At 42.7% G+C, this 25,432-nt stretch overlaps 2 protein-coding genes across 7 annotated transcripts in view; one reads left to right on the plus strand and one right to left on the minus strand.

The window, feature by feature from the left end:
- CLDN34 (claudin 34) overlaps positions 1-25,432 on the minus strand; it is a 163,742-nt gene that overhangs the window by 137,404 nt on the left and 906 nt on the right. Inside the window, exon 3 of the mRNA XM_084790601.1 lies at positions 13,526-13,595. The gene's annotated coding sequence lies outside the window, so the exon portion shown is untranslated. The remainder of the gene's footprint in view (positions 1-13,525; positions 13,596-25,432) is intronic.
- GPR173 (G protein-coupled receptor 173) lies at positions 673-25,388 on the plus strand. Of its 6 annotated transcripts, XM_084790590.1 has the most exons (5): positions 673-810; positions 1,496-1,585; positions 1,723-1,870; positions 19,174-19,258; positions 21,269-25,388. In XM_084790590.1, the coding sequence occupies exon 5, from the start codon at positions 21,366-21,368 to the stop codon at positions 22,485-22,487; it is 1,122 nt and encodes a 373-aa protein (XP_084646716.1). In that variant the 5' UTR covers positions 673-810; positions 1,496-1,585; positions 1,723-1,870; positions 19,174-19,258; positions 21,269-21,365; the 3' UTR covers positions 22,488-25,388. The 6 variants fall into 6 exon arrangements, with proteins under 6 accessions (XP_084646716.1, XP_084646717.1, XP_084646718.1 ...); XM_084790591.1 differs by lacking the exon at positions 19,174-19,258; XM_084790592.1 differs by lacking the exons at positions 1,496-1,585; positions 1,723-1,870 and having other exon boundaries at positions 675-810.

The raw sequence follows: 25,432 nt of genomic DNA on the forward strand, positions 1-25,432 counted from the left end.
GCAGATTTACCGTACCTTCGTCTCGCATCAGGACCCCCCTTGGATGCTCTGAGCCACCCTTCTCAACCCGGATCTAAAACCTGGGACACGGCTATCAGGCCAGCCTCTCTCTCCCTCCACCCCTCCCCCTCTTTCTGGCGTCCATCCCCTCCCCAACACCACCTCTGCTGCTGCCTCTGGCTGTGGACCTGCACCTCTTCTCCATCCTCGCCAGGCCCGGAGAGTGGAGTTAGCCTGGATGAGAGTGTGCCCCTAACCTGGGGCCCTCCCAGGCCATGGCTCGTGTGCTCCCGGGGAGGAGTCCAGGCCCCTGAGCATCTGCTGGAAGCTTGGCAGAGGCCCCGCTGGGACCGTGTCTTCTGAGGACAAAAGGCTGCGGCCAGCAGGCAGACTGGGTGGGGGGTGGGGGTGGGGGAAGCGGCAGTTAGGCAGGCAGACCAGTAGAGGAGCCAGCGGTGGCCCCCTCCCAGACTGGCGGTGGCATGAAGATGGGGGTGGGAGTGTGTAGTGGGAGAAGCACCTACCAGGACCCCCACCTGCCCACTACTTGGGCACCCCAAAGCTGTGTGCTGCCCACCTGGTGTTCCCCAACATCTTCAGCTCTACCAAGTGCACCCCTCTGGCACCTGCTTCCCTTGCTGCCAGCGATTTAGACCAACCAGGCTGTATCCACGGCAACAGAAGCAGGAGTGTCACTGGCTGCCAGATCACTGAGGGTCCCACAATGTGGCCTGGGCTGTGGTCGATCCTGGATGAGACAGAGTGAGCCCCCTTCCTGAATTCCAAGACAGTTCTGCTAAGAGAACCCAGGTAAGTAGTCAGCATCCTTCCATGAAGGAGCCGGGGGGAGGAGGGGGAGCTGGGACTTCTCTTCTGTCTCCCCACATATTTCAGTCTCTATCACTGTCATGCTTCCCGTCTCTGTGTTAGTCTCTCTACTTCATCCCTGACTATGATGAGCAAACACAAACCCCAAGACTTCTCCTCCCCACCGCACCCCGCAGCTCCCTTAATCCCGAATGTCCCATAAGAAAGGGAACCACCACCTGTTTCCCCACCCTCAACCCCTCACAGGGTCTGTTTTCTACGATTGTGGTCACGTTTAGACACAAGACCATTCCTTGTGTGCTAGCTGTGGACGGGGTACCTGGGAGCACATTGAGCCTTGTTCTCACAATGCCTGCAGCTTCCTCTCCTCCTTCCTTCACCCTTCTCCAGGTTCCTTGGCTTGTTTGCAGAATTATGCTCTTTCTCTCTCTCTGTCTCTGTCTGTCTCTCTGCCTCTGTCTCTCTGTCTTCTCTGCGTGCATGCGTGTGTGTGTGTGTGTGTGTGTGTGTGTGTGTACAGTGTGTGTGTACAGTGTGTGTGTGTCAGTGTGTGTGCAAAAGAGATAAGAGACAGAGGACCCCGGGCAGCAAGCAGATGGGTAGATAAGGTGAGGAGGCGGCTCCTAGTGCAGACCGCCCCTCATTCCTTCCTTTATTCTTTTCCCAGTCTCTACCTACAGGAAACATACTTTTGCTCACTCACCCTGGAAGATGTGTCCCAGCTAGTGGGAGGAAGCTGCTATAGGAATAGAGGAAGGTAAGGTGGGGGTAGGGAGCACATTCAGGCCCTGGGCTCTGAGAGAGCTTGACAATATACAGGGGACAGGAACAATATAGTGGTCCCCACACTGTGGGCCCCGGCTTCTATCACATGGCTCTCTGTTTCTGTTTCAGATACCCATATTGTGTTTGGGACCTCCAGATCTATGACACAGTAGCCAGAGGTCCCTGTATCTGAAGGTGCAGGAAAACCTGGTATATGGAGGACATGGATTCTACTAGGGACACGGCTCCTAACTCCTAGCTCGCAACTTTAGTGGAGGCATGTCACGTCACTTGTTGAACCTTGGTTTTCCCATTTGTCAAAGAGACTGGTAACCCTTTCTTCATGGATGTGTGCAGGGATTAATAAATTGGTGCATGCAAATAATTAAGTGCATTTCTAGGGTGGCGCTGAGCAGTGTCAGGGTCAATATTACTGCTGGGTGTTCATGATTAGTATTGCTACTGATTAGGGGGGAAGGATTAGCACCTTTTCTCCAGGGTCTCAGCAGAGATCTAGGGAAGCCAGCAGATGGGAAGATGGAGGGCGGCAAGTGGAAGGAAGTAGAGCAGCTTTATGCTCTTCTTTCTCATTTTAAAAGAATGATAATTGTGAGTAGCCACCCATACTAATACTCAGGGTCCCTTCTCTGCAATTGTTCCTGTTTGTACACACACACACACACACACACACACACACACACACACACACACCAGACTGTGAGCCAGCAGAGGCCTGGCTTACAGCCTGCAGAATTCCTGGCCCTGGTATGTGTCCCTCTGTTGAGGGGAAATTAGCAAGAGTTTGGCTTATGGTCCGTGGTTGGCAGGGACTGGAGACAAGGCTGAAGCTTTTTGAGATTATAGGGCTTTGAGTAGAGCTGGGGTGTGGTCCATGCAGTAGTCAGACCTGTAGTGGAGTTTGCCCCCTCTAGACCCTGGATTGGGGAGAGTAGGGTTTCCTAGCTGGTTTCTAGGCATGGAAATGTGGGAGAATACCAAAGAGATGGAAGTCAGCAGAGGAACTAACAGAGAGGAGAGACTAAAAACAGATTTCCTCTGAGGGACAAGGAGGGATGGGACCTTTAGACACGAATAGACTTTCCTGAAGAAGCAGTTGATGTGGAAAGGAGAGGGCCTAGCTTGTTGTTGCCCAGGGGCATCTGGACCTGAAACTAAGCATATACATGAAAACAAATGACTGCATGTATAGTTTGTGTGTACGTGTCTCATCACTGCACTGTAGGTATTTATGAGTTTGTGTGTGTGTGTATGTAAACAGGCTATGTGATGGCATATGTGATTATGTGGGTGTCTGGAGATGTTTGTGTCTGTCCTGGAAGGCATGGTTTTGCATATCTGTCTGGGTGAGCAATGGTCATGTTTGATTCTGACCCAAGTATTAGTGTATTTCTCTGAGCCTATATTAGGCCTGTTGAATGTGTGTGTGTGTGTGTGTGTGTGTGTGTGTGTGTGTGTGTGTGCGCGCGCGCGCGCGTGCGCGTGGGCGTAGGTGTGTATAGTATCAATTTGACATTGAACACATATGTCTGGTTATATGTATATAAGCGTCTAAGTCTACATGTCCAATTAAATGAATGCCTAGTTGGATCTGATTATGTATATTCTTATTTTCCCACATATACCTTTCAGTGTAGGCTCATCTAAATGATGTGTATGAACATAAAAGCAGAAACATGCATTCCATGAATATAAGAAAGAATGTGTGTATGAACATGCTTATATGTGTTATGGATGTGTCTTATATATTTGTGTGAATAGGCCTATCTGTTAAAGTTTGTATAGATTCTTTTTTGGGGGGAAATTCATCTCTGTTTTTATTTATTTTTAAATATATTTTATCAATTTATGCATATTACATCTCAATAGTTATCCCATCCCTTGTATCCTCCCATTCCTCCCTCCCTCCCATTTTCCCCTTATTCCCCTCCCTTATGACTGTGACTGAGGGGGACCTCCTCCCCCTGTATGCTCATAGGGTATCAAGTCTCCACTTGGTAGCCTGCTATCCTTCCTCTGAGTGCCACCTAGATTCTTTAACATTTTTCATTATGTCTATGTCTGCATGTGCATGTTTGAGTGCACATAAACAAGCCTGTGTGTTCATACCTATTTAAAGAAATGTAAGTACGAATAGGCACACTGGGATAAGGGAAGAGTATATGAGTGAAAAATATTTTATGTGTGCACATTGGACTACATTTTTTAAATATGACTGGGGTTTACAGTGGTGTGTGTTAAATTTACCCACAAGACTGTGTGCATAGGTGAATAGGTACATTTGTATGATGTCTAATTTGGTGCAAGTGCATATCTGATTAAGGTATGCATGAGTAACCACATTTCATAATACTTGGGTGCATGTGTCTCAATATGTGTTTTATTTGAATTTTTGAGTATGACTGTATTTGAGTATGCCTTGAGTGACTGCATATATATGCTAGTATTTTTTAATATTTGACCGTGCATATATTCAAGTGAACATATCTGTACATATGTTGTCAAACACAATTAAGGGTGTATTTTTGAATAAGCCTGTGTGTATGCCCATCTGAAGACACAAACGTGTGAAGTACGAGTTTGCACAGTTCTTTTGCATTTTCATGTGTGTATTTATCTTTGGTCTAAAGCATACATTATAGAATGATGTATATCAAACTGTATGCATGCCACTCAGTTCAAAAGTGCATTTGTGTGTGTGCCTATGCTTTACTTAAGCTATCTTCACAGGTATGTATGTGATAAGTGGATCAAATTTTCTTATGCAGGTCAACACGTGCATGTGCAAGAATACATGAGTGTACTTCTATATGTGCATGTGTTGAAATATGACCTTGTGTTCTATTCCAATGTACATGTAAGTTACTCTTCTTTCATTTATGTAGCTTTTTAGAATGAGTATGTGGACATAACAGTGTGTGTGTGTGTGTGTGTGTATCTGACTGTGATAGTGTGCTTTTGTGAGTATCCATATTTAACTATATATATGAATTAATATATATATAATTTATAAGTGTGTGAATATGCTATGTGTGTACATGGCCAGTTGTGCATACAAGTCTATGTTAGAATATCTGCATATGTATGCATCTCATTTTATAGGCATTTACATATCTGGGTATGGATACGTGTGAGTACACCTATACAGATATTATGTATGTATGTGTGTGTATTATGTATGTGAATATACATCTGTGGTTATGTTTGAGGGTATATGCACATGTTTGGGAACTCCCTCTTCTTTGCCCCTGTTTCCTTATCATGTCTTTAGATATGATACATATATTTTTACATATCTCTGTAGATATGTAAAATACTTTTACATACCTGTATCCACACTTGTGTTTGTGAGTGAATGCATGTCATTCATGAGTAAATCATGTGAATTTAGCCTATTTTAAAGAGTAAATGGATGTACTTGCGCCTAAGTCCAATGGAAATGTGCCTGTGTGTGGATAAATAAAGGTATTTATTTGTGCATCTGTCTGTCTGATATGAGATTTGGCCTTGGTCTTGTGCAGACTGATCTCTACACAAACTTCCTACCCAAATCCACCCATGCTTTCATCTCCTCCACACCATATGGATGCACCCACACTCTGCACTGTATTCTCCACATGCTCACTAATGACCACTGGGGGCGGTGATCAAACTTTGAAACATAAAAATCTCCCTTCCTTTCTCACCACTATCAAAGTTATGGATGGCATCATAATAGTGGCTAGAGTTAGTAAGAGCTTTGGTTGGAGTGTGTGTGTGTGTGTGTGTGTGTGTGTGTGTGTGTGTGTGTGTGTGTGTAAGTGAGCGAGAAAGAGACATAATTTGAGAAAGTGTGAATGTACATTTGGACATTTCACAGAGAGAACTCAAATTATGCCACCAGGCAGAAATCTAGATGCTAATAAATATGTATAAATAAAAGTATACTTAGAAATGTAGTAGGTATGTGGAATATGTAGATGTAAGAGATCATATGTGTTTCTGGATAGTGTGTGCCTGTGAGATAATTGTGTATATTAGAGAGGGAAGGATTCTTTTAAACTCAAAGATACACATACACATCCACCCAAATATTTTCAACTGTCACACAAACAATCTGTGTAGACCTCTACACAAATCCACTCCCCAAATCCACCCATGCTTTCATCTCCTCCACACCATATGGACGCACCTAACCCACACTCTGCACAGTACTTCCCACACAAATGTGCCTTAAACACTTCCTCCATACACACCATCCCGTTTACATCAGTAGACTTCGTGAGCATGAGAGTCTGTGTATTGGGATGATACATGTTTATGGGATGTAGAGGTACCCTGCTGGTATACGATAGAAAGTGTATGGGCACATCCAGGTACATCCAGGGTGTGTGTGTGTGTGTGTGTGTGTGTGTGTGTGTGTGTGTGTGTGTGTGTATGAGAGACAGAGAGACAGAGAGAGAGAGAGAGAGAGAAAGAGAGAGAGAGAGAGAGAGAGAGAGAGAGAGAGAGAACACGCATGAGTGTGTTTGGAATAGAATGGATTTGAACGTAGACATGTTTGAATAGTGAGCAGGTCAAAGCATGGATTACTTACATGGCAAATTATGTGTGTAAGACAGACAGACAGACAGACAGAGTCAAGACAAAGAAACAAACAGTAAGTATGAATGTACATCTGGACAAAATTTGCGTTTGAGTGTGAGTTCTATGGATCGTGTTAGGTTAGAGGCTGGGTGATATACGATTGCCTGTGTCTCTGTGGGCACATATTTGGCTTTGGAAACTGTGACTATATCTAGATGGTGTGTCTAAGTGCAGTGGTTTTGGAGGGTACATGTGTCCCTTTGGGTGTGTTTTGATAGTATGCATTTGTAATAGATTGTCGGTACATATGAGACAGGTATGAGGGCTCCAAGGTGGGGTGGGGATAAGTTTAAGTGTATCTAAGTACTGTATGTAAGAGTGTGGGCATGCTGAGTTGGAGATTGTGTAAGTGTGACTTTAATTGGATAGAGTGACTGTAAGTGTAAGTATATTTGAGGTGCATATATATGAGAATGGATTATGTAAATGGGATGTGTGTGAACGTGTGGGTGTATTGGTGTTGGGTATATTGTGAAAGTGGGTGTATCTGAGTGGTGTGTGTGAGGAGGAGAATGAATGTGTATATATCTGGGTTTGGGGCTTGTGAAAATGTGGGTATATCTAACTAGGATATGTACAGTTCTCTGGATGGATGGGGAGAAGAGAATCTAAGTGTGGTGTGGGAGAAAGAAAATGTTACGCTTATGTGAGATGAGTGAATCTAGCATGTGTGCAGGTATATCTGGGTAGTGTGTGTTTCTGTGTATTTCAGTTTGGAAGACAGCTAACATGGATTTATATGGCTAATTTATAGGTGCGGTGTCTTGATGTTTTATGCATTCAATAGTGTGATTATTTAGGAGTTAAGTTTGTGATTGTGACCACATGTGAATATTTTTTCTTGGGCATATATATGTCTGCTAAAAATGTCTGTAACGTGAACTTGTCCATAACTCAGTATGAATGACCATTTCTACCTAAGTGTGTTAGTAAATATGAACTGGCTCGTGTATACACATGCTTGAAGTGTGTGTGTGTGTGTGTGTGTGTGTGTGTGTGTGTGTGTGTGTGTGTAATATATATACATATATACATACACATATATGCAAGTGCTTGAAATATATTAACAATATATATTAAATTTATGTTTAAGGTAAATATACTCCTAAATGTGAATAAATTGGGTCTCTAGAGACAGCCTTTGGGTTTACTGTGTATTAGCTGTGTGGTTTTGAGTAAATCACATAACCTCAATAAAGCCCCAGTCTCTCATCTATAAAATGGAAGAAATAAAACTACCTATCTTGTAATGTTAGGATAGGATGAGTTAATCCACTAAGAGTGCTTGGAACCGTGCCTAGACCTCCTGTGAGGAATTACTTACTACAGGTAACAATAGTATATTACTTGTCTATATCATCTGTATATACCTGCTACAATTATCCCTGTCCTAAAGGCTAACAGTATGCCTTCATCTGTAACTGCCAAGCAGGTTTCTACATGCATATTTGCCTCATTATATGTGCCCATGTGTATGTCCAAGAAAATGAGCCTAGCCTCTTTCTATGTAAGAATGTGTTTGTGCGTGAAAATCAGTTTATAAAGTATCTCAGTGTTCCTATAGAAACACAGATGTGTGAGAAAGAATGTGCTCAAGGTAAGTGGAAGGACATTGAGTTCTTTGTGTATATTTGCTAGTATACACTTCTCTATATGTACACTCACACCTATATGTGTGATAATGTATCTGTGAGAATGCAGGTATATATATATGTGAACATGATTCTGTGTACACACATGCCAGTGTATTTTTTTAAAAGATTTATTTATTTATTTATTTATTTATTATTCAGTGGTATGCCTGTGTGTACGTCTGCAGGCTAGAAGCAGGCAACAGATCACTTTGTAGACGGTTGTGAACCACCATGTGGTTCCTGGGAATTGAACTCAAGACCTCTGGAAGAGCAATCAATGCTCTTAACCTCTGAGCCATCTCTCCAGCCCTGCCAGTGTATTTTTATCTGACAATGCAACTAGGTTTATAGTTGACAGTATGTACATGTATGCACGTGAGTCTCTATTCTCTCTGTAAATTTCACAAGGCTAATATTCATTTATATGTGATCAATGCAGTGGAAGCATTTGTGTAGCATGGGTTTGTGTCTAATACATGTGGGCATGTGTTAGAATGTGTACATCTGTGTTGTTCAATGAGGGTGGAATGTGTATGTATGAATCAATGTGTGTGCATCTGAAAATTTGTGTTTATATGTTTCTAAGCCTTGGTGGTGATGTGGGTTTGGGAATGCATGCATCTGCATTGTTTCATCTGCTTGATTGCCTCTCTGTGCAGCTGTGAGCCTAAGTAATGTGCCTGCAAGTATGTCAATGCTATGTGTAAATGAGTGGGTACCAGGGCAGATTTGTGAGAGTATCTTTTCATAAAACAGTAGGTTTGGGGCCAGTGAGATGACTCAGTGGGTAAAGCTCCCTGCCATCAAGGCAGATGACCTGAGTTCAATACCTGGTACCCACATGGTAGAAAAAGGATTGAACTCTGAAAGTTGTTTTTTGACTTCGGCATATGTGTGTGGAGTACATATGAACACACATAAATAAATATTCTTTAAAATAAAAGTTAAATGCAGTAGCTGCAATGTTTTAGTGTAAGATCCAGTGTGAGTCAGAGAAGGTCTAACTCTGTAGGACATAAGCAAGACTTGACCCCTGTCTAAATGTCAATTCTTTTTTTGTTTTGTTTTGTTTGTTTTCAAGACAAGGTTTCTCTGTGTAGCCTTGGCTGTCCTAGACTCATTTTGTAGACCAGGCTGGTCTTGAATGCACAGCGTTCCGCCTGCCTCTGCCTCCTGGGTGCTTAGATTACAGGCATGCACTACAACACCTGGCTTGAATGTAATTCTCATGCCTGCCCAAGCAGGGCTGTGTCTGAAAGTCCATGCAATTAGGCTTATGTGTATGTGCATCTCCAGGTGCCCTTTGAATGCTTTTGAATGGTGGACGTGTCTCCGCTTATGCCTATGTCTATATGTTGTATATTCTGTCTGTTGTATATTCTTGAGTGATTTGCTGTTAAATGGATACCAAATTGCATCACATTTCTCTGTGTGTGTGTATGAGAGAGAGAGAGAGTATTTATCAGCTGATTTAACTCTGAATATGAGTGCAAATTTGAAGGTCCATGTGCCCATATCCATATATTTACCTGTGTGTGTTAGTGTTTACATGCAATGTGACTAGAGGTAAGTGTTTTAGGGCATTCACACAACTCAACATCCAGAGAAAGTAAATCACACTAGAGTAAACTAAAGACTATTAGAGGTGCAGGAACTTGATGAAAAGAAATTCCTTACATTTTCTTCATATTATACAATTATGAAAAACGGAAGAGTTTTAGGGGATTTATTAAGAACTGAATTTGTATACAACTTTCAAATAAAATCTTTTTGTAGATTATTTTCATGACACACTAGAGTGGTCTCAAAGCATAACATCTTTTCTTGCTCCCTCCTTCTCTCCCTTTCTTTGTTTCTCTCTTTCTTTTTCTGAAACAGGGTCTGGCTGGCCTAGAACTCACCATGTAGCCCAGGCTGGCTTCAAATTTGCTGCTTCCTAGCAGGGCATGGTAGGGTACACCTTTAATGCCAGTGCTTGGGAGGTAGAGGCAGGTGGATCGCTGTGCATTTGAGCTCTGCCTGGTTTACATAGTGAGTGCCAGTATAGCCAGAGCCACATGGTGAGACCCTGCCTCAAAAACAAACAAAACAAAGCAAAAACTTGTCTCTTCCTCCCAAATGTGTTTACAGGCATGCACCACGCCCAGCTCAGAGTATAGCTTTTTTTTATTTTTTTTATTTTTTTTTTTTGAGACAGGATCTCAACTATTTAGCATTGGCCAGCCTAGAGCCAGCTATGTAGACCAGGCTGGCCTCGAAATCATAGAGATCTACCTGCCTCATCCATCTGAGTGCTGCAATTAAAGGCATGTGCCACCATACTCAGCTCACAGTTTAACATTTTTAACTCACTGATGGGAATCCATAGTGGTCAGCATCAGTGGCCACTCTTTGTGAGCCTTTGATCATGACAACTATGGCTTATTATATTATCATTTCATTCTTCCCTCTCTCTCTCTCTCTCTCTCTCTCTCTCTCTCTCTCTCTCTCTGTCTGTCTCTCTCTCTCTCTCTCTCATTTTTATCTGGATTAGGTAAATCAATTCAGCAATTTTCTTTCTTGGTGAAAACTCCACACAGTGACAACAAAAAAGGATCAAATAATAACATATAGTTTGGGCACATATAAATTTCTATCATAGCCTGACACTTCTTAATATTGGAAGCCATGTATAAAATAACCACGAAGGTGGCTCAAGCACATTTTGCCCTAATTTCCTTCATAATTCATTTGAATGTATGAAACACAACTGTATGATTCTGCAGGTCAGCAAAGCCTAATTAAAAAAAAAAAAAACACTTGCCATGCAAGCATGAAGACCCAAGTTCAGATACCCAGAGCCTACTTGAAGCTAGACACAGCAGTGTGTGTGTGTGTGTGTGTGTGTGTGTGTGTGTGTGTGTGTGTGTGTGATCCCAGTGCACCTACACAAGATAGAAGTGGAGACAGGAGAACTCCACCGAAGTCTTGGGGCCAGCTAGCATGGCTTAGACAGCAACAAACAATAAAGACCCTGTCTCAAAGTGGAAAGCAAGGGCTGACACGTGAGATTGCCCTCTAACCTCCATATGTGTAGCCCCCCACAAACACACACATAAAATTTTTGTAACACGGGCTTGTGAATTTTGAATCTAACAAATAATTGTCATCTTGACTATCTCACAATTATGATGAAACATTTCTTCTAAGTAAACACAGACTTGGCTCTATACATATTCTATCATTCAGATTGTAACCTCAAGTAGACATCACTCCAGAAACCATACTTTTCCTACCTTGGAGTTTTACTTTGAATCTATAAGCCATGTCAGTGCTGCCTGCTTTGATAGGTAGTATTTTGAGGGTTGGCAATGCCATGCTGGGCACGTAGCTGAGCTGGCAGGGTGCTCACACCATGCACAAAGTCCCAAGTTCAATCCCTAACAGCCCAGCACTGAGAAAGTGGAGACAGGAGGTTCAGAAGTTCAAGATTATCCTCATTCACAGAGAGTGTTCAAGACCAAGCTGAGCTACATAACACTCTGATTCACAAAAAAAGAAAAATGGAGAAAAAAAAGATGGCTATTGGTTTTTATGCTCTTAACCTCTGAGCCATCTCTCCAGCCCCTCATAATACTTTTTTTTTAATTATTTATTTCTTATGTTTACAGTGTTCTTCCTGAAGGCCAGAAGAGGGCATCAGATCTCATTATAGGTGGTTGTGAGCCACCATGTGGTTTCTGGTAATTGAACTCAGGACCTTTGAAAGGGCAGCCAGTGCACTTAACCTCTGAGCCATCTCTCTAGCCCCATATACTTTTTAAAATTAACATTTATTTATTTACTTATTTATTTATTTGGCAGGGGCATGGGTGGTTCACATGCCACTAAGCACATAGGGAAATCACAGGACAACTTGCAGGAATACATTCTCTCAACCATGTGAGTCCCAGGAACCAAACTCAGGTCTTTGGGCTTAATAGAAAGTTCATTTGCCTTCTAAACCATCTTACCACGCCCAGAATGTTTTTTGTTTTGTTTTGTTTTACAAAATTCCCACATACTTAGATTTAAAACAGAAATGTTTATGAAATGTGTATGATTTCAATTCTTCCCACAAAACTAAAAGATACATGGAAAGAATTCTATTTATTCATCATTCATCATCAACAGTTTAAATTCATCACTTAGGTAGTTAGCTAGTTCATCATGTATTGTAGAAATTAGACTGATAGAGTTTTACAAGTGAAACTGGTATTACCAAAACCAGTTTATCATCACAACAGTAGCATCTAATCTGGTCTACATATAGAGCTCCAAGCCAGGCAAGGCTACATAATGGAACCGTGTCTCTAAACAAAACAAACAAACAAGAAGGCAGTAGCATCAATCCCTAGACCTATGCAGTTTCCATAATACTTCAAAAATATCCCCATGAATATATTAACATTAGCTTATTTTTTACTAATTGCATTTCTCTTCCTAGTGTCTGATTAGTACTATACACTAAACATACATGGACAACATCTATAAATCAATATATAATGAAACTCCTTTCAGTTCAACAGTTTTTTAGGTTAGTGGCACCTCTGACCTGTCACCATTGTATTCTTATTAGCACTAATTGAAACTGTCCCTTTGTCTATTCCCTTTACCTCATCCATCCCAACTACATTATGGACAATTTCCCTGCAGAATGCTAGCATGTAAGATTTTGTGTAGCTTTTCCTGTTAACCTTGCAATCCTATCACTAGCTGACTGAACTCTGAGTAAGAATAGTCCAAAAAATGAATAGTTTGATTACCTCATAAAATATCTTGGTTCCTTAATTTGTACTTCCAAGTGCTTTAAATTTTTTATTTTAGATTTTTTATTGTATGTGTCTATGTTGCTTGTGGTGTGTGTGTGTGTGTGTGTGTGTGTGTGTGTGTGTGTGTGTGTGTGCATTATGTGCATATTTGGTGCCCACAGGTAATAGAATGTCAGATCTCCTGGAACTGAAGTTAAGATAGTTGTGAACTATAATGTGGGTGCTAAAAACTGAACTCAGGTCCTCTCCAAGAGCAACAAGTGTTCATAATCTCTGTGCCATCTCCCCAGCTCTGTGCTTTTTTTCTTTTTTAACTCACAGAGCCCATTTAATGCTAACAGTATGAGCCATCTCTCCAGCCTCAATGGCTTTTTTAAAAATCTGATTCTTAGATGACGTAGTGGTCCATACCTATAATCCCAGTACTTGAGATGCTGAGGCAGGAGGGTTATTAGGAATTTAAGGTCACCTGGGCCTATGAAGTGAGCATGGTGATTATGAGTTCATCCACGGCTACCTAGACTTTATTTTTTTTTTAATCCAAACCTCTCTCCCTTTCTCCCCCCCCCCTCTTTCCTCCTCCTCCCCTCCTTTCCTATCTCCCTCACTGACTCCCAGGCCTCATACATGGTACGACAGCGTTCTACCTACCACTAAGCTCCATGCCCAGCCCTTATGTATTTTTATTGAAGGGGTCAGCAGATCTTTGTGAATTTTTAGAAAGGAACACTGAGACAGAATCATAAACTCCGAGGCTGACCTTTGATGAATCAATTCAATTAAACTATTATCTTGGTTCTGCTTTTATTGCTGTAATAAGGACCATGGCTAAAAGCAACTTGAGGAGGAAAGGGTTTATTTCACCTTACAGCTTACAGTCCATCATGAAGGGATATCAGAGCAGGAACTCAAGGCAGGAACCTGCAGACAGAAACTGAAACAGAAACACAGAGGAATACTGCTTACTGGCTTGCTCCTCATAGCTCGTTCAGCGCCCGCTCTCTTATACAACCCAGAATCACCGGCCAAGGGATGACACCACCCACATCAGCCATGTATCAAAAAAATGTCCCCACAGACTTGCCTACAGACCAATCTATGAAAACAATTTCTCAGTTGAGGTTCCCTCTTCCCAAATGACCCTAGCTGTGTCCAGTTAACCAGCACAGCTATTGTATGGCTTCATTAATTTATCAACAAATGTTTTTACCTAAAACTATAAGGCCATAGTCCTGACATACCACCAAGAATCAGATTTGGCTGATTTTATATAGCAGATGCCAATAGTGAGTAAATCAATAAACAGACTAAGAAATAATAATAAATGTTTTTGTTATGTTTTAAGAGGAACCCTCATCTTTTAAAAACAGAGAGTGAAATGTTTATGGGTGGAATAGTATAATAATTGTGGTGTACAAGACTGATGGTTGGGAGGAGTAGAGGTGTGGGCAGAAAACAACTGATGGCTGAGTTCCTAATTGGTGTAGCTTGACACTGAGTCCACCCAGTTTCACTGTAGTGTTCCCTCTTGCCTGTTTATATTTGAAATCACTATGATAAAGAGTTAGTTCTTTTTATAAAGAACTAACAGTCAAGGAAACTAACTAAATGAGTATATTCTCTATAGGAACGCCGAATACAATACACAAACCTGATATCTGAAATGCTCCACAAGCTGAAAAAAATTTTAATGCTAACATGATGCCACAAGTGGTAAGTTTCCCACCCACTATCTTGTGACAGGTCACAGACAAAATTTAGACACAGTAAAATAGTGCATAAATTTACCTTTATGTTGTGTATAACATATGTTGTGTATAACATAACAACAAAACAAAAATGAACTGCATGTTTTAGATGTGGGTCTTGTTCCGCAAGATGATGCAATGTATCTACACAAATACTCGAGAATCTGAAAGAGTCCAGTGTCCTATGCACTTTTGGATAAGAGATAAGCAAACTGTAGTCCACACCAATAACCATGCAACGCTCCTCCCTCCTCTTCCCTTCCTCCTTCTCCCCTCGCCCTCCTCTGTATGCTACACAAGTGCACTACCACTGAGCCACACCCCAGCCCCCAATTTTTCTAGTTTTGTAGGTGAAGAAAAGTATTACAAGAGTAAATTAAAAAGAAAAACAAATATCATACATGTAGATATAGACCAAACCAAAAGCCTCACTTATGATAAATAAGTGGAAGGTAGTAATCAAACTGTCTGGGATGGTTTTAATAAGAAGCTATTGAAACACAGCAGACTTCTTGCCATAGCCTCCTGTACCTGTTCTTGCTCCAGTTTCCTGGTGGGGCAAATAAGTACCTGCCAGGTTAGCTGGTTTCAGCACATGAGCAGATTTATATTATACCTGTTGTTGAATATATACAATATATGTATATATCAGTTATATGTATGAGAGCAAATTGGTATGTTTATACACATTTGTGCATGTGCAAGTGTCTATATTTCAGTGTCTGCATAAGCAAGTGAGTTTTTGTCTCTGTGTTTGATTGCACTTGCTGAAGTGTGTGAGAGTATGGGCATGTTAGAGCTATTACACTTCCATAAATCAGCGAGAATTTATACATTGAGAGGTGCATATATGAGCCACGATGTGCATATCTGTATTGTTAAGTGTACTTAATCTATGTGAGAGGAGGTACATTGGTTATTTTGTGGTAGAGGATATTAATAAACATGCCTGCAAATGTATCTGTAAGTACTTCAGGGGGTTCTATGTGTGTGTATACATACCTGAGTAAGCACATTTCAAGTGTTTGTGAATTTGATGGTGTGAGTGATATTTAATCTGAATGTTAGTTTTGTAACAGTGTTTGTATATGTGGTGACGTAGATATGCTGTGGTGATATTTTGAATATGTGGGAGTATTTAAGCAATCAGATATATCAGTTCAGTGGGTATATAGGAGTGTATGTGTAAAATGACAGTGGGTTTGCTTTGTGTTTGAATGTGTGTGGCATGCATGTGAGTGTGTGTGGTGTGTATATTAGAAGAACTCTAAGGGGAAGCAGTTGTGAGCCATTACCTATGTGTTTGTGAGACAGTGTGTCAGTGTGTATACATTGATGACCAATTCTTGGCCCTTGCTTAAATGTGCCTTTATGTAACAAACTTGTTACATAAAATTTGTCCTTTGCTATCTGGAAATGGAGTTTACAGACAATATATTTCTGTACATGTCCTTTTAAAAGAAGTCCATACTGTACCTATACAATATGCATATTGTATTAGCTATAATACAAGTAAGAAATAATTTATAATAATTTTATTTAGATATATAAATGTTTGGGTGTGGCAGTCTTCGGGGCATTCAAGAAAATAATTGAAGATTCATAAGTGCTTAGTTTAGAAGAAAAGTCAGGTTCACAAAGTACAAGAAAATGATAGGCAGAAGCTTCATATTGAGATTGTACAAACTAATGACGTGCATTGAAAAGGAAAATACAGTCTCCTTGTGATTCACATGGCAGACACATTCCTGGATAATTCCAGGTACGCTAAAAGTAGAATGAAAAAAATTTATTTATCTTAATAAAAGAAATTCTAGACTCAGCTAATTACCTCAAAATCCTAGGAGTTGCAGGACATGTATTAGAAATGTCAGTCTACCCCATACTCTCTTTGCACCCCTAAACATTAGGACATCTTGCATTCTTAACATGAGGCAGCCTACACACCCCCACCTCACTTCCAGCCCACTGCCCCCCCACACACACACACCGTTCCTGTAGATTTCCAAAATGTCCCCTAGGGGGCAGTAATGCCTTTGTAAAGGACAAAGCCCTGTACTAACCTACCTGGGTACAAAAACTACGTCCATCTTTCTGTTGCATTGTGTGTGTGTGTGTGTGTGTGTGTGTGTGTGTGTGTGTGTGTGTGTACAAAAACTACGTCCATCTTTCTGTTGCATTGTGTGTGTGTGTGTGTGTGTGTGTGTGTGTGTGTTTTGTTGCTGTGTTTGGAGAAGCCTGTGAATGTACAGGTCTGTGCACAAGGCTGTCCTGACACAGACAAGTACGTTCTGAGCATGCACTCTTTTCCTTTGCTTCAACTGGGCCTCAGCCAGCGTTGCCAGACTGTGCTTAAGAGCACCCGACATCTTCAAGCTTTCCAAGCAACACCAGGGCTTTGTTTGCTTGCTGGATTTTTTTTTTTTTTTGCGGGGGAGTTGGTTTTTTACTTTAATGTTTGCTTTTGCTGAGACCTTGAGCTCCACATTATTTACCTCTCGGGCTGGTGTGTTCCCCTCTGTACATATTGTACGTGCTCTGTCTCTGTGTCCGCCTGTTTCTCATTGCCCTCTCATCTCTCTCTAGCCTTCTACATCAGGGTTCCTTAATTTTTTTTTCTGCCTATGATCTCTTTCACCTAAGAATTTTTTCTTTTTAGGTTTTTTGAGACAGTGTTTCTCCATGTGACAGTCCTGGCTCTTCTAGACTCACTCTATAGACCAGGCTGGCCTCGAACTCACAGAGATCCACCTGCCTCTGTCTCCCAAGTGCTGGGATTACAGGCGTGCACCACAACTACGCAGCTTCTTTTATGCAGATATAATTATATGGGATAGGTATATAAATAAAACATTTACTATTAACGAGTTTATCTGCAACCATTATCAGCATACATATATTTTTTGGTTGTTTTTTGAGACAGGGTTTCCCTGTGTAGCCTTGGCTGTCCTGGACTCGCTTTGTAGACCAGGCTGGCCTCGAACTCACAGCGATCCGCCTGCCTCTGCCTCCTGAGTGCTGGGATTAAAGGCGTGCGCCACCTCGCCCGGCTAATTTTTCTATTTCTTAAAGACAAAAGTACATTTGCATGCTGAGATGGAAGTGCTTTTTTACATAATAATTAAATCTTTTCTGATTATTTGATATGAAACATATAAGGCATCTTCAATGGTTTTAAGAGTTGACTTGTGTCTTGATTTCATAACTGTCTACAAAATGGTGGAAATATAGTTAGGACATTTCAAAAATTGTTGGAAATTCTGTCCTATTCCCAACCCAAAATTCATCTAATGGGTTTTTTATGACACTCAAATCAACAATTCAAATTTTTTATTTTTAATTTGGAGGGTGGTAGTTTGAGACAGGGTTTCTCTGTAATCTCTGGCAGCCCTGGAACTTTCTACATAGACCAGGCTAACCTCAAACTCACAGAGATCCACCTGAAATGGCAATAGGAAAGTGTTTAAAGGCTTTATTTTCTGTACTTAAACCATTACATTTAGTAAACGAAAAGGTATATATTCATCAGAAACACTGCAATTCATAGTATACAGTAGTGTCAAGTCTTAGCTGAGGTGTTTCAGGTAGCATTTGTTGTCATTGGGTTGTATGGTGCCATGTGCAGTGCATAGTGTGCAGACTGTATGCTCAGAACCACGGCTTCAGCAACATACGCAACACAAGTAACTACTGCCAGGAACATGTGGGATTCATCAAACCTTTTGCTTTTAAATCATACTTTGGTCACTATGCATCTACAAATTTTGTAAAATTCTAGAAACCTCCACATTCAGTTCTGCAACCCCGTAGGAAGTTACAACCCATGGTTTAAGAAGCTGTTGTTCTAGATGGTTTTTGTTGCTTGCTTGCTTGCTTGCTTTTCCTGCGGTTTTCCTTACCTACCCTTTCTTTCTGTCTCCTCTCTTGCTCGTTCGCTGTTGTTTGCTGTTATCTATGTGTCTCTTTTAAGTCACTCTTCCTCCCTTCTCTTTCTCCATTTCTATGTCTTCCCCTGTTCTTTTTCTGTTTTTCTGACTTTCCTTTTCCTTTGTCATCATCTGCCTGTGACACAAGTGTCTCTCTTTCTTTGTCACTCCCTGTGTATGTGACTATCCCTTACAATAACTCTGCCTCTATACCTAATCTTTACCCCTTGCTGCCCCTTAAGGCTAAAGCATATTGTGTGTGTGTGCCACCCCTTAAGGCTAAGGCATATTGTGTGTGTGCCTTTGCACATACACAGTGGAGGGCTGTCTGCAGGTCTGGGAGGAGTGAGAAACATCAGACCTTGAGGGACTGAAAGAGACCTGACTGCATGCATTTCTCTCCTCTCTTTTAAGTAGGCCATTGGCTATGAGATTTATTGGTGCTGTCAAAAAAAAAATTACTACTTCTAGGTGACAGGCCAAACTGTATGGAGCTAGAAAATAATGCAAATGGGGACAACTTTACTGGGAGGGAGCTGGCAAGAAGGCATCCACCTCAAGACTCATCTCCCTAGCCTGTCCCCAAGTCCATCCCAGCCTCAACTATAATCCTTAGCCGCTCCTGCGTCAGTTTCCTGTGGCTTGGCCCAGCTCCATTCCCTCTAGGAAATGCTGCCGCCTCATCATGTCCACACATCGCCTGCCTGCACACAACAGGCACTCTCCTGCTCCCCAGGCTATTCCTTTACCAGATCCAGGGTGACCACTTCCATGGAGCCCTCTGCATTCACCATTCAGTTGAGTTCTTCAGCCAACTAACTTGTCATCTTTTCACCAGGAACCTACTTTGTGCATGTTACTGATCTTTGAGAGGGGATGGGACCTACCCTGCCCTTGTGGAGCTTCTGTTCTAATAGGATGAGGCAAGTAATACTCTAAATTTGAAAAGTAAATGATACAGCTCAAAGAAAAGAGAGATTCTGATGAGAAGGAAAAGGGGCATGGAGATGCTAGCACCTCTTGCCTGGGTTACTAATGGAGCCTCGGTGCTCACCTTTATGTCTACCTTTAGATTAGAATTTTAGTCAACCCTGAACCGGAATCACATCCTATCTCTGTTCAAAACCTCCCAAGTAATTCTGAATCAAAGTCCTCACTATAGCCTCTATGATACCCCCTTGCCAACTTGCTCTGACCTCCTAACACTTGCCCCTTGTCCAGTATTTCACCTGCACTGGCTTCCCTGCTCTTTGCCAGTTTGCCATCTTGGGGCCTATTTACTGACTGTTCTTTCTGCCTAGAGTTTTCTTCTCCCCAACAGCCACAGGACTTACATCCTCACCTGTTGGCTTAAATGACTCCTCCTTTGTGCCGCCTTCCTTATCCACCTCATCGAAGACTGCAATACCTTCTTCACCTCTAGCACTTTAAATCTTCCTCCCCTACTTTACAATTTTATTTTAGAATAGCGTCATCAATTAATATCCTAATTTCACCTATGTCTCTTTTTATTACCCAAAATGTCAATTATACAACAGTATGAATCTTTTGGTGGTGGTGGTGGTAGTTTGGGTTTTGGGTTTGGGTTTTTTGGGGTTGTTTGTTTGTTTGTTTGTTTGTTTGTTTTTGTTTTGAGACAGGGTTTATCTGTATAGCCCTGGATGTCCTGGAACTTACTCTGGAGACCAGGCTGGCCTCGAACTCAGGGATCTCCCCCACCCCCGCCTCTGCCTCCCAAGGGTATAGAGTAGGAATCTTTTATCTGTATGGCTCACAACTGTATCCTCAGTGCCTAAAACAATACATGACCTAAACTAAAGAAATATTTTCAGTGAACCAATACAACAAGCACACCTACATTTTTATATTCATACATAATACCACATTCACACAAAATAAAAGCCAGAGGCCTCATCATAATCCATAACCTTACAACATTTGGACTTCTGTGTGCCTATACTGAGTCTCTGAAATGCACCACTAACAACATTAGTCTTCTCACTGCTCACAGAGCATGCTATGTACATTCCAGGCTATGAATAAAGATATAGAGCTGTAATCCTAGCACATGAGTCTGAGGCACAATGACCCCAAGTTCATGGCCTACCTGAGTTACGGAAAATGTTCATAGCCAGCCTGGTCAACTTCACAAGACCCTGTTACAAAATTAAAAGCTTTAAAAGTAAATTTCAAAGACAGTTTAGAGATATGGCTTCTTGGTAGAGCTCTTGCCTGCCAGGCCTGAGGCCCTAAATTCAATCCCCTGTACAGCAAAAAAGAAAAGTAGTAAGGGAGTGAGAGAGGAAATGGGAGAGAGAAATGGACAGAAGGAAATCTAATGAGTGGCTGCCAATAGTTTAACAAAAAATATGAAATAAAATAGAAATGAATGAGTAAATTACAATTAGGATTAGTAATGTGTAAAACTTTTAGTTGAAGTGGTGTGTGTGTGTGTGTGTGTGTGTGTGCAGGTGTGTGTGTGCACGCGCATGCATGCATGCTGAATTGTAGGTAGCAGTAAAAAACAAAAAGAAATACTTGAAAACAGCCTTAGGATTTGTAAAAGGGAGTAAGAGTTCCAGCAACATCTACAACCCTACAGACTCACCAGTGGAGGAAGAAAGAGAAATCTAAGGACATTAGCAGACAAAACACTTATTCCCGGCAAGAAAGACAGGAGCAGCAGGAGCTGGGGAATGTGGGAAGGGTTCATAGACACACTAACCTGCCCTCTCTGTTTCTTTCTCATCTGTCTCTCACTCCCTGTTCATACTGTTCCATCCCTTCCATTTCGGTGTTGTTTTCTATCCATTAACATCCTTTTTGCCGTTTTTCAATCTCATTATTTACCACTATGTCTCTGCATTTTTTTTCTGTCTCCCACCCTCATCTGTCTCTCTATCTGTATCTCCCTCCATTGTCCCCATTTGCAGGTTTAGCTCAGCAAGACAACTGATGGAGTCCCTCAGGGCCCATCAAATACTGGACTGGCTGACCCCCTAGGGTTGGGGGTAGCCCTTGCCCCTCAGTATGGCCAATACCACCGGAGAGTCCGAGGAGGTGAGCGGCGCACTGTCCCTGCCATCAGCATCGGCTTATGTGAAGCTGGTGCTGCTGGGACTGATCATGTGTGTAAGCCTGGCAGGCAATGCCATCTTGTCCCTGCTGGTGCTCAAGGAGCGTGCCCTGCACAAGGCTCCTTACTACTTTCTGCTGGACCTGTGCCTAGCTGATGGCATACGCTCTGCCATCTGCTTCCCCTTTGTACTGGCTTCTGTGCGCCATGGCTCCTCATGGACCTTCAGTGCACTCAGCTGTAAGATTGTGGCCTTTATGGCTGTGCTCTTTTGCTTCCATGCGGCCTTCATGCTGTTCTGCATCAGCGTCACCCGCTACATGGCCATCGCCCACCACCGCTTCTATGCCAAGCGCATGACACTCTGGACATGCGCAGCTGTCATCTGCATGGCCTGGACCTTATCTGTGGCCATGGCTTTCCCACCTGTCTTTGATGTGGGCACCTACAAGTTTATCCGAGAGGAGGACCAGTGCATCTTTGAGCATCGCTACTTCAAAGCAAATGACACACTGGGCTTTATGCTTATGTTGGCTGTGCTCATGGCAGCCACACATGCTGTCTATGGCAAGCTGTTACTCTTCGAGTATCGTCACCGCAAGATGAAGCCAGTGCAGATGGTGCCAGCCATCAGCCAAAACTGGACATTCCATGGCCCTGGGGCTACCGGCCAGGCTGCTGCCAACTGGATCGCTGGCTTTGGCCGTGGGCCCATGCCACCAACTCTGCTGGGTATCCGGCAGAATGGGCACGCAGCTAGCCGGCGGCTACTGGGCATGGACGAGGTCAAGGGTGAAAAGCAGCTGGGCCGAATGTTCTACGCGATCACACTGCTCTTCCTGCTCCTCTGGTCACCATACATCGTGGCCTGCTACTGGCGAGTGTTTGTGAAAGCCTGCGCTGTGCCCCACCGCTACCTGGCCACTGCTGTTTGGATGAGCTTCGCCCAGGCTGCCGTCAACCCAATCGTCTGCTTCCTGCTTAACAAGGACCTCAAGAAGTGCCTGAGGACTCATGCCCCTTGCTGGGGCACAGGAGGTGCCCCAGCTCCCAGAGAACCCTACTGTGTCATGTGAAGCAAGCCAGTAGGTGATAGGCAGGGGGAAAGTCATGATCACCATACTGGGGCCAACAGCAAGGGAAGGGTGGGATCCATACAGAAGCCTTCTTTTTTGAGCTCCAGTCCAGGCTCTCAAACCATCCATAACTGAGGCACTTTGCCAACACCTCCCTAGGGTTGGAAACTGGGTGAGGAACTGGAAAAAGAGGCATTTCTAGTTCTGTGGGGCTTACCCCACAGCCTCCTTCTCCACTTCTACAATCTCCTATTCCCATGCCCTCCCTACCTTCCTTTCCCTCTCCCTTCTCCTATCTTCCTGAAATAATGATTCAGTAAAAGAAAGCAAAGTGAAAATGCAGGGGTTTTCATAACAGCTGAGGAAACAGGCTTTCTTGCTTAAATGTGCTCCCCCCCACCACCCTTGACATTGTCAAGAAATGGGAACTTTCTCCTGTAAAATAGATTTCCAGAGATCTTATTGCCCCCTGGGCTCCCATTTACCCTCCCCTTCCAAATCCTTTAGCAAGACCTGGATGTTTAGAAATATTGACTTAAGGCTTCAGGCAAGAGGGCCTAAATGGAGTGCTGCATTCCTGGGGAGCGAGGATGTTTAAATTGCTATGTTGTGTGCAATGTTGTTTTTGGCAAACCTTGAACCCTAGCCTGGTGGTCTCCAGTCCCTCCCAAGCGTGCTCAAATTTCGCAGGTGCTTCTTGAGGCTCTGTTTGAGAAGCCAAGAGCATACAAAGAAGGGCTTCTGTGGTGTGCCCAGGCTAGATAAAGAACAGAATGGGAGATGTGCTCCTCAACCAGGGTACACCAAACTTGGCTACATTCACTTAAGCTTCATCTTGGCTCCCCTAACCTTTCTTCCTAGGACTATACATCTGCTTCAGTCCCCACTAGGGATACCATAGGTATATGCTGGCAGGGGAAGTCATCCATGGAAGTATAGGGAGATAGTTGAACTCCCCCAAGTAGCTGGAGTCCAGACCCTGGAGTCAGAGCTAAATTCAACCCTACAGTTGTCTCTTAGGTTCACACTACTCCTCTGAAAATGAAATTTCTTTGGGGGCCTTGGTAACCAATAGTGATACAAACTTCAAGGCACTATGGAATTGAGTTCATTCCTGCTTGACCTCTTTTTGGCCCTTCCAAGCATCCTTACCAGAAGTTTCTTTCTCCCTCATCTTTACCTATGCCCAAAGTGGGGCAGACTACACCCAAATTTCACAGGTGGAGGTCCCAAGCCTCTTTTCCATGGACAGAGACCACTCTGGGCTTACTTCAAGTCCAGTTCTGTAGACTGGTGAGCCAAATTGCAACTCTTTGCCTAGGTTTGGGGCAGTGATCTCTCCATCCCCTTTCCTTCCTTATAAACCCTCATCCTAAACTCCACCCCAAGATAGCCCCTGAACTGAGGAAGCCTTGGCCCAAAAGCAATGAAGGGGGTAGTCGAGGCAGAAGAGATATCGATGACCCTGGTTGTGGAATGGCCCTGGAAAAGCCAGCCAGAGGAGCTGGCTGGGAATGTGTGTTTGGGGTGGGGCTAGTCCCTCAGTGACAATGATGGGAAGGAATGCCTTTCTGAGGGCTAGGGTGCAAAGACCAAGGTGGGAGGGCAAATTCGGTAGACTCAGGAGGGTTTTCCTCCATTTCCTTTTTCTAACTGCCTGGATTCATCATCATTGGATTTTGTAAATGGAAAAAGTGAAATGAACAATGTTATATTGGATGGGTTTTTTTTTTCTTTCTCTCTCTCTCTCTCTCTCTCTCTCTCTCTCTCTCTCTCTCTGCATTTGTGTGCGTGCACATGCGCATGTCTACGTCTGTGTGTCCTATCTGTGTGTGATCACATGTGGCGAGGCATGATTGAATGATATTGTGTGTATGTGTCTGTGTGTGTGTCTCTGTGTGTGTGTGACTTTGTGTGGGTAGGAACCCCTGAGGAAAACTTGCCTGGTACATTTACGTAACTAAATACCCATATGTGAGGAAGTAGAGTACGCGCGCGCACACACACACACACACACACACACACACACACACACACAGGAGAGGAGACAAAACTTAGTATGTGCCTGCAGCAGGAAATAGAGTGCTTAGGAGATGGAACCTGAAATTTCGTTTGTATGTGTGTATGTGTCAAGAGGGCCAACTCCCATCTCATAAGGTTGTCTTCCCTTGGCCCAGCTTCTGAGCACCAGGTGAGGAGAGGGTACTTTAGAAGCTCATCTCTTCCCAATGTTTGAAGATTCAGTCCCCACCCCAAAATTCAAACTAAGTATTTCTGAAATTGGACCACCATGGAAATAGGAACTGGGAATGGAGGACAGGTCAAACATGGAGGCAATAGAGTTAAGATATGACACCCTACAGTGTAATGGCTTTTAGAGGAACTTCTCAGTCTGAACTGGGAGGTCTTCTTAAGGTTCAACTGTATACAGCTGGGACTTTGTTGAGCTTTGACTAAATTCAGAAGAAAAGATGACATGAAGAAAAAGCCTGAGACCTGGGTAGCCTACTCCTTAGGCACTCAATTAATTTACTATTTATTTACTTATTCCTTCAGGTGCACAGAATTGAGCTGACCGTATTCCTCAGTTCTTGGCACACTGTATCATCATTGGTCCATGCAAGGTCCTTTTATTATTTTGTTTTGTCCCCTTCATCACCCATTCCCAATCCTTCCCTACCCTGCATAAGCACCACTCTTCTGTACTTAATGTGTGTCCTTCCAAACCACCGTTCATGTGTTTATTTACTTATGTGTATCTGTGGAAAATATATGGTATTGATGTGTTTTAATTTACATAAACAGTATTGTACTATAAATCTTGTTCTGTTTCTTTTTTTCACTCAACATTCTGTTTTTGAGAGATCCAGCCATGTTGCTATACATAGATCAAACTCATTCTAGTAGTCCATCTAAAGCATATATCACATTTTATCCATTTCTCC

This window comes from Acomys minous (genome assembly GCF_964271855.1).
Source record: "Acomys minous genome assembly, chromosome: 7".
Lineage (NCBI taxonomy): Eukaryota > Metazoa > Chordata > Mammalia > Rodentia > Muridae > Acomys > Acomys minous.